The sequence below is a fragment of the Protopterus annectens genome, chromosome 5.part0, assembly GCF_019279795.1.
Source record: "Protopterus annectens isolate FY-2018-M chromosome 5.part0, PAN1.0, whole genome shotgun sequence".
Lineage (NCBI taxonomy): Eukaryota > Metazoa > Chordata > Ceratodontiformes > Protopteridae > Protopterus > Protopterus annectens.
The window spans coordinates 1,706,676,674-1,706,692,291 of NC_056735.1; the positions used below are offsets into that span (position 1 = coordinate 1,706,676,674).

Sequence of the window (15,618 nt, forward strand, 5' to 3'; positions counted from 1 at the left end):
ATCATTGTTGCAACTAAATGCCAAAACCTCTGTGAGATGGGCCAACACAGTAAGGTACATAAGTGGATCTTAATGTAACCGTATTGTAGCTACAAGTCATTCTCTGCGTACTACTCCTAAAAGTTTGCAGAATTAAATAAAAGGTTGCTTAGGAGAGGTGGCAGTGACAGGGTGATACTTAGTCTGGAAGTGGCCAGGGGCCCCCAACTTGACATTTGATAGGGGCCACCAAAATGCTAACATCGATCCTAATGACCATCCACTTTGTTGGGTAATAGTACCATATTTCACGGCAAGTGAAATAAACATATTGTATTCATCAAAGGTTGCGCTGCTGTTTTTTAATCATATTACTGTGTTGGTGTGGGTAACCGATATTTTAAACTTTTTTGTATTCTTTTTATAGAGCGTATCAAGTTTGTCTTAATGTACCATCCATATGGAAGCAATAAAGCACCAAGGTCAAGCAGTACATCAAGAATCCAATTTAAAAACAAAATTCACAATGTTTTCTTTTCTTAAATAGCTCACAACACAGCTCACTCCAGTCTGATAGACAAACTTGACACGCTCTATAAAAATAATACACAAAAAAAGAGTTTAAAATATCGTTTGCCCACATCAACACAATAATATGATTAAAAACTGTAAACATTACAAAAGTTAAAAACTGAAAACAGACAAAACACAAATAAGATCAAAAGCAGATCACCAGAATCAAACCCAAAGCTGACAGCGAAATCGTAATGCGTCTCCATATAGTGGAACTAGCCACTATCAAGCCTTGAGACAAGGAACACCCACAAGCAAATACTTGTCAGGAACCGATAGCGACTAAGTCGCGAGATAGGAAGACGTTACTTTTTTCTTGTCGGTAGCACTGGTTTCACTATTCCTGAACTTAGCAACAGTTTCTAGGCACAGTGTATACAACCAATATGGCTGCTGTAATATCCAATACAGAGTTGTAGCTGATACACCCGGTGGAAAATTGCTGCTTCAGAAGACAGACTTCTTTGTTTAATCTTGAGAGAGTAAAAAAAAAAAAAACGTGCAGGAACGATGTCTGCTTCACTGACGGTGACTCAACAGATAAACAAAATCGGAAAAAGCAGTAATGGATACAGGCAGCATAGAGTGCACGATTATCTCTATGGTAATTGTATACCTTGGGGGCGGGGGTCATTGCTGCTATGTATTACTAATATGTATTGGTTTTGTGAACATGCACGTGTATGTTTTGTATATAGACTGTATTACTATTTTAGGTTGCTATATGTGTAGTTGCTGCACTTAAATAACTCCGGTGCAGTTTACCATTTGTGGTATAAACTATGGCAATCTGTTATTCCGCGTTATTATTATTTTGAGGTCGGCCTTAGCGTCAGAAATATGGAATTATGTAAAATTAATTGTCTTTTTTACATCAAGACTATCTTTTTATTGTCGAGAGAGTACATTTAAAGATATATCAGAGGTGGCATTTTTCCAAATATACTCTGGGGTAGTACTGCTGAAAATATTCCATGTTTCAAGTATTGTGCCAGTGTGGTATCACAGAACGCCACATTCAGTGCTATCTGCTTTTTAATTCACAGTCATAGCTTATAATGTTGTAGGAGATGCAGAATGATAACATTTAGGGAAAATTGTGCCACTTCTTTTTTTCTGGCACTGGGGTGACTTGGTGAAAGCATATCTGCCATATCAACATTCAAGAAAACTACAGAGTGAATGGACTCTTTTCCAAAATGGAAAAATACCATCCAGTCATGCAAATCTATATATATGTGTGTGTGTGTGTGTGTGTGTCTAACTTTTATGACGTCTTTATAGTTCAACCTTGAGGTTTATACCTGTATCAGTATGATATAGACATCATTACTCCAGGATTAATATGTTTTATTCTGTAATATGGCTGATTTAAATTATATTTATTTCTATTTTAAATTAAAATTGTTTAATTCTGAAGTTCCAAGTTTGTTTACTTACTAGGCCCACTGTTATATGGCAGATCTCTGTTAGTATTATTTTTGATAGGTGTCGAAGGTGACTAAATAGGGAAAGCTTTACACTGGGACATGCCTTCACCTACTTGCACAGACAGTGGCAGGCCTAACTGGCATCAAGGAGGGGGGCTGCCAGCCCCCTGCTGTACATAATTTCTAAGTTATTTACAATCCTACTTTGGGGGCTGCAGAAGCCCCCCCCCCCCCATGTATGTTATGCTGTTTCTTTACTCCCGCATCTCCTAAAGCACAAGATCACAGTAGTGCATCTAAAAGCTGGGGTGGGGACAACATTGCTGGAAATGTCTGTGCATATGATTTTTTTAAACAAGAAACATGTTCATGACATAGGCAACCATAAATTTATATAAATGAAACTAAACCATACTGACAATTTCAGTTGCAAACATTATACATTACAAACCATACTGACACAACTGTAGCTGCAAACATTATACATCACTTATAATATATCCAGTCATTGTCAATCAAACATTACATTGCTCATTCAAATCTTGCCTTCTTTTAAACCTTGTTCCTCCTCTGCATGTATTGATCCCACAATTTCCACTTTTTCCTATGTAATTTGCTCTTATCCTTTTCTAAAGATCCCATTTTCCAGTTGTTTTATCTCTATGACTATCTTTGTTACTTCTAGTAAAGTTGGTTTAGACTTTGATTTCTATTTTCTAGTACTTGCTTGTTTGGCAGCCACCATAATTAGACTCAGCAAGGGCTTACTATGTCTAGGTAATTCTGATTCTGTATCGTAGCTTGAAAAAATCCTTTTTTTTTAAGTAGTTACAGCAGTTTGCTCACCCAGTATCTCTGACACAGCAGTCTGCAGGGAATCTTTAAAGTCTGACAACTCATTATGCTCCCGGAAAATATGTTCCCAGGTACCTCTTTCTTCCCCATCACACCTCCAACATTTGCTGTCTACCTGAAGAAAAATTATTTAGAGTCTACTTGGGGTACAAAAATACATATGTAAACACTTCCATGCAAAGATCCTAAATCTTCTAAACTTTGTTGCATATTTGGGAGACATACATATATCTCCCCATTGATTTTTGGTGCATTGCTTATTTATTTATTTTATTTTACATTTGTTGACCGGGCTAGTCTAGCTGGATATATTTCCATTTTCAGTAGAGGCCCGGGGAGAAAAGCTCCACAGTATATGTAAAAAACATACAACATTTGAAGTGTAATACAACAAAAACACCAGGATAATTGTAAAGACAAAAAGGAAAGATTTGCATGCAAAAACAATTCACTAATAGGAACTAATATCATTACCTATAAGTAAACTAAACTACAGAGAAGCAAAAATCAGGGAAAGGTGAGTAGGGAGGAGAAGTGTGAGGAAAGTAAGAATAAAGTAAAAAAGAAAGGATAAGAAAGGATTAAACAAATTTTCAGTGAAGAGGAAAAGAGGTAAGTAAAAAAAGATAAATTGTTCAGGGAAGGGGGAGAGAGATGCAGGGGAAGAAATGAGATAGAGAGGGGTAGAAATTTAGTCAGGTTTAGTGCAGGAACAGAGCCAGTGACTTTTCAGATGTTCTTTTATTCTTTGTTTGAAGAGGGGCAGTGATGAGATTAGTGTTATGTCACTGGGTAGTAGATTCCAGTTCCTTCCTACTGTACTAGAAAAAAGAGAGTCACCAGCTGAGTTATTGGACTTTGTTAATTTAGCCATAAGTTTTCTAGAAGAACGAAGGGAGTTAAGATTATTGTATGGGATTAAAAGTTCTGAGAGTATAGGGGTGTTTGAAGGCTGGTGCAGTATTTTGTGGGCAATGTTTAGTTGGGGGATGAGCAGAAGGTTTTGGAATTCCAGCCATCCTAGTTGTTTCAGGTTAATACAGTGGTGGGTTCTGAAGGGGTTGCCAGTGGCGAAGCGGGCGATGTTATTGTAGCATATAGCCAGTTTATTAAGGTTGGCTTTCTTAAGGTTGGTAAATATAGGTGAAGCATAGAGAAGTGTTGACAATAGATGGGAGTGGGCAATCTTGGCTCTAGCAGATTCAGTTAGGAAGGATTTAATTCGGTATAAGGATCCTATTTTTCTGTTGACTGATTTAATGGTGTTATTAATGTGTTGATCAAAAGAGAGATTATTGTCGATGGTTATTCCTAACAGTTTTGTTGTAGGATCGGGTGTGATAACTGTGGTATTATTAGAGGAAATGGTGAAGTGTAAGGAAGGGGATCGGGTGGTGGGAGTAAAGAGAAGAAGTTTAGTTTTTTGGCATTTAGTAAGAGGGAACGTTTATGGAACCATGTTTCAACTGAGTTGAAGATATTTTGAGTAAGTGAGCAGAGTTCAGAAGGAGAAGAAGCAGAGCAGATAAGGGTAGAGTCGTCTGCATATTGGATGCAGGTAGCTTGAGGGATAGCAGAGTGGAGATCATTAATGAAAAGGGAGAATAGAAGTGGTCCAAGAATGGAGCCCTGAGGGACACTAATGTTTATGGGTAGGAGAGAAGAGAGTTGATTTTCCCATAGAACTGCTTGTTGTCTGTTGCTAAGGTAAGCTTTAAACCATTTAGTGGCAAGGTTGTCAAAGAAGAGGGATTCAAGTATGTAAATTAAGGTGGAATGGTTGACCATGTCGAATGCTTTGGAGAGGTCAATAAAGAGAGCTGAAGAGAGAAGGTTGTTATTACGATTCCTATTGATGGTTTCTACAAAAGATAAGAGAGCAGTGGTAGTACTGTGATGAGGTCTAAAGCCATGTTGACAGGTTGCTATTATGTTGTGCAGAGTGAGATGTTGTAAGAGTTGCCGGTGAATACATTTTTCCATAAGTTTTGCTAATGGGGAAAGGAGAGCAATTGGTCTGTAGTTGGAATAATCAATAGAGTTACCCCCTTTATGTAATGGAATAATATGGGAAACTTTCCAGATCTCAGGGACGGTTCCTTCTTTGATTGTCCTGTTTATGAGTATGGATATAGGGTATGCAATCACTTTGGCAGCCCTTTGGAGGTAGAGAGATGGGAGCTTGTCAGCTGAAGGAGTACAAGGTTTAAGTTTGTTAATAAGTCTGTAGATAAATGATGTGGGGATAGGTTGTAGTGTAAAGTTATAGGATGGGTCCATAGGGTTACTTAGAGGGGTGACATAGTTGATGTTCATTTGTCTGGCTAGGGTTTGGATAGAGTCAATAAAGAAAGAGTTAAAAGTATTAGCAGTTTGGTGGGGGTTGTCTGGGTCAGCATAAAGAGGGGTGGGAGTTTTGGTTGTTCCTGGGGAAAGGAGTTTATTGATTGAAGACCAGAACTGTTTGGGGTTGTTAGGGTTTGTTTGTTGGAGTTTACAGTAATAGTTTTTTTTGTCAGTAATAATTGCTTTTTTTGTCATATTTCTAAGCTGACGGAAGTGGATAAGATCAGGGTTATTTCTATGGTGTCTCCATGAAGCCCATACTTTGTTTCTGGCGAGAATTAAGTTTTTAGTTTCTTTAGAGAGCCAGGGGGCAATGTTCGGTTTCATTCTGATAGTACGTTCGGGGGCATGTTTATCAAGAATGGATAGGAAGGTAGTATTAAAGTATAATACTGCATTATCCAGAGGAAGTGTTTTTAAGGGGTTCCAGTTACATGAATTTAGTTCAGCTTGAAATAAATCTATGTTAAAATGTTTGGTTGAGCGAACTTTTCTAATGTTTGGGAGGTTTGGAAAATCAATTTTGTCTCTTGTAATATAAGTCAGACAATGGTCACTGATATCATCTGGCAGGGTTCCTACATCATAAAATTGTTTGTCTTTGTTTATAAGTATCCAGTCAAGAATGCTGTCTTTATTATTAGGCTTATTGATTCTTGTGGTTGAGGTCATGGTTTGGGGGAAACCATGGAGGTTAATGTGAGAAGTAGGATTTTCAGCATTAATACTTTTCCAGTCTATGTTAAAGTCACCAAGAATTACAGTTTCTTGGGGGTAAGTAGTGGATACCCAGTTGAGAAAGGCTTCTAAAGTGGGTATATTGTTACCAGGAGGTATGTACATGCAAATTATGTAAAGCGCTTTCTTAGAGTTCAGTTGAAGTTTTGTAATAATGATTTCTGCTTTGCTATCCTGAGTTGGGTTTACAGATAGGGTGGAGATATTTAAATGATTCTTATAGAGGATTGCAACTCCACCACCTTTACGTTTATTCAGTCTGTGTTCCCAATCTTTTCTAACTTCCTCTAATTGATTCTTATAGTTCATAGGTAGGTACTAGGCTATCGGCCCAAGGGCCTATGTAAGCCTAGCCAGCAAGGTTCCATAGCTTACGCCACCCAAGAAAGTTATTTTCCTGTGCCACTGTCCAGCAGAGACACAGAAGTGATCCTCGGGGTGTGTTTCCTATTTCCCATCCACTCATCAAGATTTTTCTTGAAGAGTGCTAGTGAAGAACTTTGCTTGACATAGATGGGTAGCTTGTTCCAGAGTATAGGAAGTCTCTGGGACAGGAATCTATCCCTCCAGCATGTCCTGTTTATTGTGGTGACAAGGTTTAGGTCCCTAGAGCATGTAGCTCAGAGGGATTGGGATTTTTTTAGGTGTACCATGTCCAACAGCTCTGGGTTTGACATAGTTTTATATGCCTCGGAGTAGGCGATATGCTATGGAGTAAAGCTGGAGTTTTTTGAGACGGTCAGTGTAGGGCATTTGTTTGAGGCCAGTAATCCTCTTTGTGAGGTACTTCTGTGGCCTTTCCAGCTGCTGCAGATGTCTTGTGAGGTACACTCCAAAAGGGGTGTTGTACTCTATAATGGGTCTAATGAGTGACGAGTAGAGGGGAACAATGACCTCTTTTTTTCCTGGATGAGAACCCTTTTATTATGAAGTGTGCCACGTAGAAGGACTTCCTGACTACTGTGGCGATGTGACTATCAAAGGAGAGACTACTGTCCACCTGGGTCCCAAGGTCTCTTATCACGCATTCGGTGTTAAGTAGATTTCTGCCTATGTGGTAGTTCATGGGTACAGAGTTTTTACCAAAGGGGGTGATGCTGCACTTTTTGGCATTGAGCTTGAGGCCATGGCTCTGACACCAGGCATCTGTCTCAGTGAGGCCCTTCTGTAAGATGTCCACATCATTTGGGGACTTGACTATGGCTCCTAGTTTGCAGTCATCTGCGAACTTCGATAGTCAGAGGCCTTCTGTGTTAGCCTGTACTTCAGAGACATGGATACTAAACAGGAGAGGTCCCAGGATGGAATGCTGTGGTACTCCACTTGTCACTGCTTTGAGGTCAGATTTGGAGCCTGCAACTTTTACAGTGTGGGCTCTGTCAGTGAGCCAGTTGGCAACCCATCTTGTGATGTAGGGATTTATACCTAGTTTAGTCAGTTTAGCTATAATTCCAGAATGAGGGATGGTGTTGAAAGCTTTGACGAGGTCAAGATAGGCTGTGTGAACCACCTTACCCTCCTTCATGGCTTTGGTGACTGCCTCAAAGAAGTCGATCAGGTTATCGTGCAATATTTTATATGCTGTACTAATTATTCTTTTTTAACAATAACTTCTATTGTAGATGCTACTAAAAACATCTACCAGTGCTGGTTTTTCACTAAGGACTCCCCTATTTCTTTCTCTTTGCCTATAGTTTGATATCAATCATTGATAGAGAAGACAATCTCTAACTTGCAGTCCCGATAAGTTCATGGCATCTTCCCATTCTATTACCTTTCCCTCTCTAGTTATTTGTTCCCAATACCTTAGTTTCTTTGCCAATTTTCTCCAATAAATTCCAGCCCCTCTTACCTATTGTCTGTATTCCTAATTGCAGTCATCCCTGTCAGCAGAATATCCTTTCTCCATTCCCATGTTGGCTTAGTTCTTAAAATATTTTTTGCTACTTTATGAATATAGTATTCTGTATGATTATTGTTATTTTCCTTAAAGGTCTGCATTCAAACTCCGAGTCTTTCCTTGTTTCTTGAGCTTCAACCTGTTTCATCATCATATTTTTCCACTTTGAATTATAATTTTCTGCTTGTGCTGCTTACAAGAGCCTTAACTATGTTGCTGTGAAATACCCCTTTAAATTGGGTAATCCCAGTCTGCCCTGTTTTATTGGAAGAATAAGCTTATCCCACTTATCTCTTGCCATCTTCACCTTCCAGATAAAACCCTTCAGCTCTTTATTAATTGCTATCCACAGCTTCTCTTATTGAAAAAAAAAATCATTCAGCTGCTTTTACTATAATTGTGCCCCTTAGTTTCTTAACCTTGACTTATCTTCTGTTTCCTCCCTTCTTACTTAACTAAAAAAAAAAAACACTTTATTCAGCGGCTTTTACTGTTTTTGTGTCTCTTCCTGCTTTATTACTTTATTTATAGGACACATTCTGCTACTTGTTCTTATAGTGTTCAATTGTATTTATTTTGCTGCATTTATTACTGCTTGTTAGTAGCCTGATTAAATTGTAATCGTTACTCTAAATGTCTTAGTTTTGGTTAAAAGACTTTGGTTTCAGGCCAGTTATTTTATATTAAGAAGGTTTGTGGTCTGCACTTTTGTGGGAGGAGAGGGTACCCTCTGTCCTTCTGAGCTGGGAATTGCTGGGTGATGGCCTATTCCTATTGTGCTTGTTCTAAGTGTTTTTCTTCCATTTGAAGCACTTGGGTTCCAAACCATTTATTTTATATCAGGAAGATTTGTGGGCTAGACTCTTGTGGCAGGGGAGTATAGCCTACACCCTTCTAAGGTAGAAATTGCTGGTTGAAGACTCTTTGCGTCTGTTATTCTGAAAGTGTCTTAGTTCTGGTTTAAGCACCTGGGCTGCAAACCAGTTACTTTACATTGGGAGGGTTGTGGTCTAGACTGTTGTGGCGGGAGGGTGTGTCCTACACCCTTCTAAGCTGAGAATTGCTGGTGAAGGCTTCTTGTGCCTGTTATTCTAAGTGTATTTATTTTGGTGTAAGCACTTGGGTTCCAAACCACTTACTTTACATTAGGAGGATTTGTGGTCTAAACCCTTGTGACAGGAGAGGATAGCCTACACCCATCTGGCTGGAAAATGCTGGTTGTAGGCCTGTTGTGTCTGCTATTTTGAAGTGTCTTAGTTCTGGTTAAGCACCTGTGCTCCAAAACCAGTTGTTTTACATTAGGAAGGTTTGTGGTCTAGATAGACTCTTGCAGCAGGAGAGTGTGACTTACACCCTTCTATGCTGGGAATTGCTGGTAAATTGCTGCACTATTTAAACTGATTTCTGCTGTTGTGACTGTGATTTTATGCACTTTGAATTTCTAGTACTTCTGAATTTTATACCACAGGTTAGGTTCAGACTTGCTGAATCTAGACTGTTTAGTATCACTTGAGCATTAAAACCAGCTCTTCACTGAGATACTGAAATATCGGAGGCATCCATTGCTTCCAAATAACTATAAATGCCTGTTTTTGCTCTAATATTGCACTTTTAATTTGTATGTACATTCCAGTGTCTGTTTGAATTGTCTGAACTATTTTTGGTCACATTTTACTCTGCACTGTACTAGTTCAGCTGTAGCACTGCCTAGTTCCAAGTTTACTATTTCTATGTCTATTTTGTAACTTCTGAACATCAACTTCAAGCCACCTCTGTTGGTGAAGGCCCTTCTGCACCTTTGTGTGAGGAGAGTGCTGTCTGGGTCCCATCTAATCGAGGGTGACTGAACTAGAGGTCAGAGAGAGAGAGTTCTTATTGGCTAGTTTCAGATAAAAGGGTATTTTCTTGTTTTATTTAAGCCGTGCATTTGCACTTGTTTGCGTGTAGTGCTCCATTGTGCATTGCCGCATAGTGGTGGCTACTGTTGGTGGTTATTGACACAAACGTTTTGTTTATTAAATTTTCCCTTAGCACTTTGCTTTTGGTCCTCCAGAGGCTTCTCACGACCCTGCTCTGCTGTTAGGTGGAATACTAAGCCTAGTCACAGAGGTACCAACACACCTCTCCCCGACTAACCACTCCTAAATGCGACCTCTTTTTCCAATCATATAAATTTATATATCTCTATAAATGAAACGGACAATTTCCCACAGTTTCTCCAGCCAGCTTGGTCAACATGGGTATCCTGAGGCAGTGTAGCAACTGTTTCATGTTCACCGACAACCCTCTACTCGTAGTCCACACAAACACAACATGTGAGAGATGCAACTATAATAAGAACCTTGAATACATGTTCTGTCACACACCCGTCAGCACATATAACAATGAGCAGGTTGCCAGCATGCACACTTCACCTTCTACTCCACCCAAACTCACATCGCACATCCCTACATATGCGGAGGTCCTCAACAGAAAAATACCTAAACACACGCTACACATAATACTTCCTCTGCAGAACACATTACACATAATAATTCATGCACCAGTGTCTCGCTGGTCAAACCCTTAAGGCAAAACACAAAATCAAACATATTAGTCATAGGTGATTCCATTGTGAGACACACTATCCCTTTCACCAGGCTGGATAAGTAAAAGGTCACGGTCAGCTGTCTGTCATTTGCCAGGATATGCCATATCACACATGCAGTCAAATCTCTCAACAACAGCCGCTGTTATGACTCCATCATAGTTCATGTTGGTGTGAATGACTTGAGATGTACCTCTCTCTACTATATGAAGAGAGACGTGACTGAGCTCTCGGACAGTGTGTCTCAGGCAGGTATGTCCCTAGCCATAAGCAGCATTTTACCTTCACCTAGGATGCTGCCCCAATACAAACAGAAAATGACTGACTTCAATAATTGCCTTAGCTTCTGGTGTCATTCTAAGGGGATCCACTATCTGTCAGCCTGGAACGATATGATTGACAGACCTCGATGCTTTGCCAGAGATGGTCTTCATCTGTCGTTCCTGTGATTTCGGCTAGTGGCTAAGGCTCGTGTCACCCCCATAGTGCCTTTTTTAGGCAGTGTCTCAAGAACAAAATTTCCAACATAAATCTCCATCTAAAAACAACCTCATGGTTATGCTGCTAAATGCTAGGAGTCTCAACATGAAACTGCACTCACTAGAAGCTGTCCTCACCTTGGATGACGCAGACATTTTTGCAGTCACAGAGACCTGCTTCAAGGTTGTGGAGAGCATCCCAGCCTTCCTGGGTTACACCTCCTTCCACATGTTCAGACCTCAAGCTGAAGGTGTGAAAACTAAAGGAGGCGGTGCATCAATATTCATTAAAGATAAATACACCTCCAGACTGGTTAAACAGTATGACTCCCTGGAGACATTTCAGGTGAAATTAACTGTTGGTAGGACATCTGTTCAAGTCATTGCCAGCTACATGACCCCCTCCATGAATCAGGGCACCCACTCTGCCTGTTTGGATCTACATGACCCCCTCCATGAATCAAGACACCCACTCTGCCTGTTGGATCTACTTGAGTCTATCACACTACATTCAAACATCATGGTTTTGGGTGACTTTAACTATCCATCCATTGACTGGGTACATTACTCGTTCTCAAACTCACTTACCCAAAGATTCTTCAACTTCATTAACGCCAATGCCCTGGACCAGCTGGTTGACACCCCTACAAGGGGTGCCAGCATCTTGCATCTGGTGCTCACCAATATGGGGGACCACTGTAGCACCCCCACTGTAAGGCCCTCCCTGGTGAGATCTGGCCACAAATAACTCTCATTCGAAGTAACAACCACACCTAACCCCCCTAGCAACAACTGAAAATCTTCTCCAAAGCAGATTATAACCTCTTATGGGATGGTATAAACTGCTTTAGTCACTGCACCTCTTCCCTCAGATGGAATTGGCAACTATGCTGAGTTCTACACCAGTGCTTTAAACAAACACCTGTATAACTGCATTGACTCTGCTGTATCTGATAGGACCAAAACAAACTCCTCAAGGAAGAGCAAACCTGCCTGGTGGACAACTGCCATTAACAGGCTTTACAATAAGAGGAAGAAATTGCTGTCTAAGAGTAAGAGGGAGCAAGCCCTCCTAAACTGGAAACACTCTCTCCTCTGCTTAAACAAGCAACTAAGACTTTTTGTGAAGTTCTCCAAAGCAAACTGAGTCTAAATTAGCTTTCTCAACACAGGACAACCACAAAGCATTCTATAGTTACATCTGTAACCTAAAAGAAAAGGGTCAGATTTGTGCAGAACTGGTAGTTAATGATACCAGATATGCCGAACCTGTGGATAAAGCTAACCTGTTGGCCAACAGGTTCTGTGAAAACTTCACTCCCCTGTCCCCACTCCACGTATTTCATGACATCCCTACCACCTGTCCCCTATCTTGTATCGCTAAAGACCAGGTCGTAAATGCCCTCTATAACGCCAAAAGACAGCATCTATGGGACCTGATAATATCCCAGGCTGTGCCCTACATGTGCTCCAACATGAATTAGCAACATCACTGGTTACTCTGTTCAGTCATAGTCTGAGCACCGGCTTCATACTAGCTGAATGGAAAATAACCACTGTTATTCCCTTGCACAAAGGTGGTGCTTCCACTAACCCCAGGAACTATAGACCTATTAGCCTGACAAGCTTTATCTGCAAGTCCATGCAGCGAATAATTGTGGTCCTTACCAACAAAGATATAGATAATCTCAAAACACTTGACCCTACTCAGTTTGGATTTGTCAAAGGGAGATAATGCTGTTAAACCTGGTGGACTTCTTTGAGACAGACACCAAGGACCTGGACGAGGGGAAATCTGTGCATACAGTCTATCTAGACTTAGCCAAGGCTTTTGAAACTATCCTGCACTCAGGCATCATTGACAATCTCACCCAATTAGGCATCAACCCTTATATTGTTAGATGGGTTGCTAACTGGCTCACTGATAGAACTCATATAGTCAAAATAGGGGAATCCACTTCCAACAGCAGACTTGTAACCAGTGGTGTTCCACAAGGATCAGTCGTGGGACCTCTACTGTTTGGAATCTATTTCTCCGAAGTACAAGCAAAAACTAAAGGTCTGTGGCTGACAAAGTTTGCTGGTGACTGCAAACCGGGAGTAGTCATAGAATCTCCAAATGATGTCAGCATCCTACAAGAGAGTCTTGCACAAATAAATGATTGGTGCCAAAGTCATGGCCTTAAACTCAATGCAAAAAAAGTAGTAACATTCCTTTTGGTAAAAGTGATGCTCCTGCTAACTACCACATCAATAGCTCCACCTTAAGTATGCACTCAGTGGTGAGAGACCTGGGCACACAGGCTGACAGCAACCTTACCTTTGACAACCATGTCTCCACAGTGGTAAGAAGGGCATTCCGTATTGCTCATCTCATAAGTAAGGGCATTGCCTCCAGAAAAAAAAGAAGTTATAACCTCCTTGTAATCTTCTCTCATCAGGCCAATAATTGAGTGCAGTGTCCCTTTTGGTATGTACCTTTTTAACCACCTGCAGTATCTGGAGAAATCACAAAGGTTCCTCAACAAGGAAAATTCAAGGTATTCACCTTTTGTCTCTCTTTAATTTCTCCAAGTCTTTTGGGTTTCTAATACCATGATGGGAATGGACCCCATTCCTAAGTCGGAGTACGATTAAAGTTCATGAAATTAGTATTGTTTCACTCTTGGATGCTAGCCAGTAGTGCTCTGTTAATAGCAGTGGTCCTAAGATAGAACCCTGTGGGACTCCTATAGTTACGGGCAGCTGAAGAGAGAGAGAGAGAGAATTTTCCCATTTCACAGCTTGGTACCTGTCAGTTAAGTAGCTTTGGAACTAGGTAAGAGTGGAATTTGATAGGTGATATTGGTTTAGTTTGTTCAGCAGGATTTGGTGCGAGACTGTGTCAAATGCTTTGGACATATCCAAAAAAGAGTTGACACCTGCAGGCCTTCGTTTTTGAGAAGGTTTACTGTGTCTGTGAAGCAGAGGAGGGCTGTAGTGGTATTATGGGCAGATCTGAAACCATGTTGAGTAGGTGACAGGATGTTGCTGTCTAGGAGATATTTTAGCACCTGGGTATGGATGCATTTTTCTAGTATTTTGGCCAGGGGGGAGAGTATAGCAATAAGTCTGTAGTTATTAAGTTCAGTGGAGGTCCCGCCTTTATGTATGGGTGTAACATAGGATATTTTCCAGAGTTTGGGCACATAGTTTTCAACAATTGATCTGTTTATGAGAGTGGAGATTGGGATAGCAATAGCATTTGCTGCGAGTTTCAAGAAATAGCTGGGGAGTAGGTTGGCTGCTGTTGATGAGGTTTTTAGTTTGGAGAGCATGCTTTTGATTGAAGTGGTGGAAACTCTTTTGAGGGTAAAGCTTGTATTAGTGTTATTTGTGTTGGGGGGATAGTGAGGTTGGAACTGTCCTGTGATACTAAGGATAGAATTGAATTCACAAAGTGGGAGTTGAATTGTGTTTCGATGGGAACTTTAGTTTCAGGGGTGGTTGGTTTGGGGGTAGCCTTTTGGGTGGGTTTTAGTAGCTGGTTTACATTTCTCCAACATTTTGGGGGGTTGAATTGGTATTTAGTTTGTAATGTCATGTAGCAGGAGTTTTTATCCAGCCTAATGCATTTTTTTGCACGGTTGCGCAGCTCTTGGTACTTAGGCTTCGTGTTTTTTTTTTTTTTTTTTTAACAGTAAAGCCAGGCAGTGTCTCTGGACTTGAGGATTTGTTTGGTTTCTTTACTGAGCCAGGGGTTTGTAGAGGTTCTAACCTTGATTTTGTGCAGTGGAGCGACAGTGTAGAAATGTTTTGTTGAAATATGCTGCAGCCTGGTCAAGTGGGAGGGTTTTTAGGGGGGTCCAGTCACAGTTACAGAGTAAAGCATTGAGGACCTCAGGAGAGACATTTTTTGTGTTTCTAGTGGATTTATAGTTAGTGGTTTTGCCTATGCTTGTTCTACTACGTATAAGGTATATTATGTTGTGGTCACTTAAGGTGTCTGGGAGATTGCCTGTGTGGGGGTACAATGTGGGATTGTTAGTTAGGACCCAGTCAAGATGGATTCCCCTTTAGATTTTTTATCACATCTAGTTGGAATTTGGACTAGCTGCTGGTAGCCATGGAGATTTATTAGATTACTTGGTGGTTCTGATATACAGGTGAACCAATCTAGGTTGAAATCCCCCAGAATAAGGGTTTTGTTTGAGTATGTGGAAGAACACCAGGATAAGAAGTCTTCAAGGCTAGCAGGTGTATTACCAGGTGGTATATAGATCACAATTGTGGTGATGACCTTTTTAGGGTGAAGTTGAAGTTGTGCGATAAGTATGTCCCAATTATTGGGGGAGGGGTAGGAGTTTGGAATTTGACGTACAGTTAAGTTGGATTTGTACAGTAAGGCAAAGTGGTTTGTCTTGTCTAATGATATTGTAGTCAGTAGGGAGAACTTTTGAGTTTGCTGTGTTTTTATTTAGCCAGGTTTCTGTCAAAGCAACTATGTCTGGGGTGTAGTGTGATATTGTGGCCTGGAGTTCAGGTATTTTATTTTTGATACTTCTAATGTTAATATTTAACATTAAAAGATGGTTTTGCTGCTGTTGTTGATTTGCCAGGGATGAAGATAGTAGGGGTATTATGTTCTGACAATTGTCTTGGAGCCGTTTGTGTTGGACAGGATGGATTTGGGTCTGGGTTGGGGTGGATGTCCCCACTTATGGTGAGCCTGGTGTTAAAATGGTGATACAG

The 15,618-nt window shown here is 40.5% G+C and overlaps 1 protein-coding gene across 1 annotated transcript in view; it reads left to right on the forward strand.

Annotated features, from left to right (window-relative positions):
* The first annotated feature begins 803 nt into the window (after positions 1-803).
* CFAP91 (cilia and flagella associated protein 91) overlaps positions 804-15,618 on the forward strand; it is a 1,839,442-nt gene continuing 1,824,627 nt past the window's right edge. The window contains exon 1 of the mRNA XM_044071500.1: positions 804-1,156. Coding sequence (XP_043927435.1) covers positions 1,063-1,156 — 94 coding nt within the window. The 5' untranslated portion in view covers positions 804-1,062. The remainder of the gene's footprint in view (positions 1,157-15,618) is intronic.